At 46.6% G+C, this 5,343-nt stretch overlaps 1 protein-coding gene across 1 annotated transcript; it reads right to left on the bottom strand.

The window, feature by feature from the left end:
* Positions 1 to 2,876: 2,876 nt before the first annotated feature.
* Positions 2,877 to 4,199, bottom strand: LOC128869926 (uncharacterized). Its single transcript, XM_054112524.1, has one exon. It carries the CDS (start codon positions 4,197 to 4,199, stop codon positions 2,877 to 2,879), a length of 1,323 nt encoding a protein of 440 aa, XP_053968499.1.
* Positions 4,200 to 5,343: the final 1,144 nt, after the last annotated feature.

Consider the following 5,343-nt stretch of genomic DNA (forward strand, 5'->3'; position numbering starts at 1 on the left):
CTATATCCAAACGTCCAGACATATTTCAAGCAGTAATCCTTAACGAAGCCATTTTCCCAAAGAGCTGGAAGGAGCAAACACTTGTGCTTTCTACCCAAGGGCAACAAAAAGCCTGGTGAGCCCGAGTGTTACCGACCAATATGTCTACTAGATATAATGGGGAAAATTCTGGAGAGAATTATTTGCGACAGGTTGTCGTCTTTCGCTGAAGACAAAGGTATCCTATCCAGATACCAGTTTAGCTTCAGGAAATCCCGCTCAACAGTGGATGCTATCAAATGCGTGGTAGATTCAGCAACAGAAGCCGTTGGCAGCAAGAGATGGCGCGGCGCGAAAAAAAATACTGCACTGTCGTAACTCTGGACGTTAAAAACGCTTTTAACGCAGCTAGCTGGGAGCCTCGCAAAACTAGGGTCGCCTAGTTATATTACCAAAATAATTTAGAGCTATTTGACGGACCGTAAACTGAGGTTTAGAGGTGACAATATCGTTTCAGCAGGAGTTCCTCGCTGTCAACGGTTCGGATGACAACGCGGTGGTAATAGTAGCAAAACATACCCACGAAATTGAGAGGATCGCCCACGAATCAGTAAGCAGGATCAAAACTTGGCTAGGGTCTATGAAGCTGGAATTAGCTGATAATAAGACCGATGTAGTCCTAATGAGCAACAGAAATACAGTAGAAACTATAAGTGTAAATGTTGCGACTGTAACTATTAGTTCAAAAACCCGCTATTAAATACCTAGGAGTGACGGTTGACAGTTGGTTAAACTTCAAAACTCCCCTGGAATACGCTGTGAAGAAAGTATCGAGTATGCAGTCCTGCCTGTTGCGCATAATACCAAACAATGGCAGACCTAGCCACAGCAAATGAATGCTATAGCAGTGTTGAGAGAATTTAGTCAAAACCAAATTATACGAACGTTGTCAAAATCGCTGCAACGGCACGTCCGTTCACGAAAAACTCAAAGAAAAAGAGGGGGAAAATGAGGGTACGCAAAATATGGGAAGAAGCAAAATGTCAAAGTAACGGGGTTGCCATATTAGCATTTTATTGACCAGCTTTGCATTCAGTCGTAACATTCCGCCCACCTCGTCCTGGTCCTGCGACGAAATAAGGGACCAGCCGCCCACCGTAAAGACATCAGTTGTCCTCCATAGGCAGCAGTACTAACTTGGATATGGCTCGCTTGATAATGGAAGTTGGCGTACGAATGGTTGCCACTCTGACAACGTCGTCAGTTCCTGGATGCACGTCTATTATACGACCCAACGTCCACTGAGTGGGAGGAGCGCGCTCGTCGCGTATTAAGACCAAGTCTCCGGGTGATAGTTTGGTGCTAGTTTGATGCCATTTGCGTCTTACTTGTAGTTCTCGCAAGTACTCACAACTCCATCGGGCCCAGAAATGTTGCTACATTTGTTGAAGCTGTTTCCACCTTTTGAGTCGATTTGGATTAACATCAAGTAAACTTGGTTCGGGAGTAGCGACTAACGGACCGCCCACCAAAAAATGGCCAGGGGTCAACGCAGCAAAGTCCGTTGCGTCTTCTGTTAGTGCCGAGATCGGCCTCGAGTTAAGCAATGCTTCCACTTGCTTTAAAAGAGTATAAAATTCTTCAAAGGTTAGCTTCGCGCTGCCAATTATGCGCTTTAAATGATGTTTTATGCTTTTTATACCCGCCTCCCAGATGCTTCCGAAATTTGGAGATCCAGGTGGTATGAAATGACATGTTACTCCCCAAGTTGGCACGTACCGTGCTGCCGCCTCAAGCTATTGTCGAAAGCTGGCCAGATCTGCTTTTAGTTCCGCATCGGCTCCTACGAACGTTGTAGCACAGTCGCTGTATATGTCCGAACTGTATCCACGGTGTGCAAAGAATCTTCGAAGGGCTGCAAGAAACGCTGCAGTGCTCAAGTCGCTAACCAGCTCCAGATGAATTGCTCGGGTGCTGAAGCATACGAATAGGGCAACATAGCCCTTGTAACTGAGATGGCCTCTGCCTTTCGAGCTGCGAATTTGGTACGGTCCACCGTAATCGAGACCACAATGACTAAAAGGTTTTGCTGCGTTGCAGCGATGCGGGGGAAGACTTCCCATGATTTGCGTCGAGGGAACTTCTCAGTGACGAAAACATTTTATACAACGATGAATGAATCGTCTGATTGACGAACGAGCGTCCATAATGCAGTATTTTCTTCTTATAAAGTTGAGAGTCGATTGAACGCCGCCATGCAACGTATAGTCATGCGCTTGACTGATCAGTAACGTGCCCAGAGGATCCTGTTTCGGTAACAAGCATGGAAACTGTTCATAGAAAGGCATGTTTGCGTTCTTCAACCGCCCGTTTATACGCAAAATACCATCGTCATCCAAAACTGGGTTCAATTCGAGGAGCTTGCTCTTCTGGCAAATCGGTTTGCTAGAACGAAGACAGGAGATCTCATTAGCGAAATGAATCTGCTGAACATACCTTATCCAGAATTGCAAGGCCGCGGTTCTTTCAGTCACAGTGCACCATAGAGTTGTTTCATGGGGTCGCTTCATCAGTGCGGCAAGGAAACGCTGACACCAAGATGTTACTGCCAATAGCTTGTTGAGATTCGAGTATTTTTGAAGCAATGTCGTGAGCATGGTTGGTTTGGACGCTTCCGGAATCGTCACTAGGGAGAGAACTAATTCTTCGTCTGGATCTGTCGAACCGTTGTGTTGTTCAGGCCAGGTGCTTGAGTGACGATTTAGCCACGGAGGTCCCCGCCACCACAGCGACAACCCTGCGAGCTGAGACGGGAAAGTACCCCGGGATGCAATGTCGGCTGGGTTCGTTGTAGTAGGTATATACTTCCAAGCGTTGATTGGTGTTAACTCTTGGATTTAAGTTACACGATTGCTGATGTATTGCTTGTGTTTACCAGGATTTGATCGAATCCAGCTGAGCGTGGTTTTGGAGTCTGACCAACAGTAAAGTCGAATCGCTGGTAGTTGCAGTGTTGACAGCACTTTAGCGGCTACTTTCGCTGCGAGTTGAGCAGCATTTAGCTCCAAACGCGGGATGGTTATCTTCTTCAGTGGTGCCACCTTAGTCTTAGCGGTTAGAATTGATATTTTTACATCATTACCTGGAGTTTCCACACGAAGGTACGCGACAGCAGCATATGCCACAGTAGAGGCATCAGAAAATACATGCAGCTGGTAACTGGATACACTGGGCTCAGCTCCAACCCACCTGGGCACTTTGAGTTCTCTGATTTCAGGCATTTCGTCTCTAAAGCGTCGCCATTCTTGTTGAAGTGGATCAGGAATGGGATCGTCCCAATCGACACCCGATAACCACAGCTGCTGACAAATAGCTTTACCTTTAACTACGACAGGTGCTAGTAGACCCGGCGGGTCATAGATTTTGGTCACATCGGACAATTGCTGCCTCTTTGTGATGTCTCCAATGATAGGTGTTACGTTTGTCTTGTAACCGATGCTGTCAGTGTCGCACAGCCAATAAATTCCTAGAGCGTTTGTTTCGCTATCAAGATTTAAGTTGCGGGACAGCCCAAGGTTTTCGTCTTCAGTGTACAGATGGCGCATAAATTCAGTAGAGTTGGACATCCACTTCCGAAGGTTGAATCCGCCGCGCTGCAAAAGCTGTTGTAGCTGGCGTTGAATATTCAGAGCGTCTTCCACGGTTGCGGCACCATGAAGGCAATCATCCATGTAAAACGACTCCGTTAATATTTTTGATGCTGCCGGAAAATCGTGTTCTTCATCCGTAGCAAGCGTGTGCAGAGCCTTAATGGTGAGATAGGGCGAGCAATTTAAGCCGTAAGTTACAGTGAGCAACCGGTAAACGGCTGCCTTGCCGTGCTCGTCACGCCAGACAATCCGCTGCATATCAGCATCAGGTCTGCTGACTAAAATCTGGCGATAACATTTTTCAATGTCCGCTATGAACGCAACTCGATGCATTCGCCATTTTAAAATGATGGAGCTTAAGTCGCTCTGTAGCTTGGGTCCAACGTTTAGAGAAACGCCACCTTTGTATTTCCTTGAAGCATTAAATACAGTGCGAAGTTTCGTCGTAGTGCTACCTTTTTTGTACACACCATGATGAGGAATGTAACATACTGGATGCGCAAAATCGTCAGATGGGACTGGCTCCATATGACCAAGATTTCTGTACTCAGCCATAAGCGCTGTATACATTTCATTCAGTGTGGCATTGTTTTGAAGGCGCGCTTGTTGGTATGCGAATAGTCGAAGGGCATCTGATTTAGAATCGGATAGAGCAGCAAGGTCACAGGACTCCTTAAAGGGATATTGAACGTGATCGCCCGGAAAGATCGCGACACACTGTACGCTCAAATAGCTTCTCGCAGTAAATTTCGTCTTGCGTCATTGAGGATGAGCCTTCCACGTCCTCACATTCATTGAACTTCAACAAATGCTGAACCAAATTGTTGAGCTCAGTAGTGGCTGTAGCGCAAAACATGGTGGCCAGGAGTAGTGTAGATGTGTGGGGCAGACGCCCGTAGATTACCCATCCTAAGTGAGTATTCTGTGCGGTAACTTTGTTGATGGCAGAGCGTTTGATGTCGTTGCGCAAAAGGAGACCGTAGAGGTCTGCGCCGATGATGACATCAATAGACCCTGGTTCGAAGAAGTTTGGATCGGCTAATGGCAGATCGAGAAATTCCGAATATGGTTTTGGATCGACACGTTTTAGCGGCATGAGATGTCCCAAGCGGGGCAGGACCAGAGCCGAACAATCGACGTTGAACTCGGGTTCTGTAAGTGAATTTAATGAGAAATGAACTACGCCATTCGACTCACCTACACGGCAGCCGCCTATACCGGTGATGGGTACTTGAAGACGGGCTCTGCGAAGGTGTAGTTGTTGAACTGCAAACTCGCTGATGAAAAATGCCTGTAATCCATTGTCCAGAGGCGCTCGCAGTTGGAGTTCATGCCCTGGGGGAGAGCGTATTCCAATAACCGCAGTTGCAAGCAGAACAGATGTGAGATCATTTGTGTTTAGTGTTTGTATTAAATAATCGGAACGCGTATGATGAGTAGCAACCTTGTTGGGTTGCGTAGAAAGACTGTCATTCAACAGTGTATGATGTTTTTGCATGCACCTTTGGCATGTATAAGTAGATGAGCACTCGTCAAGAGTGTGGCCTGGCTTTAGACAATTTTTGCAAAGTTTTGCCTTATGAACCAGATCTAATTTTGCTGAAGATGTTTTCTTGCGGAAATCCGGGCATTACATGAGCGTATGCTTACCCGAACAGCATGAGCATCGGCCAAAGCTCGTTTGATGACTTCGCACAGCTTGATTGTGTGGTGA

The sequence above is a fragment of the Anastrepha ludens genome, chromosome X (genome assembly GCF_028408465.1).
Source record: "Anastrepha ludens isolate Willacy chromosome X, idAnaLude1.1, whole genome shotgun sequence".
In the NCBI taxonomy this organism is placed as follows: Eukaryota; Metazoa; Arthropoda; class Insecta; order Diptera; family Tephritidae; genus Anastrepha; species Anastrepha ludens.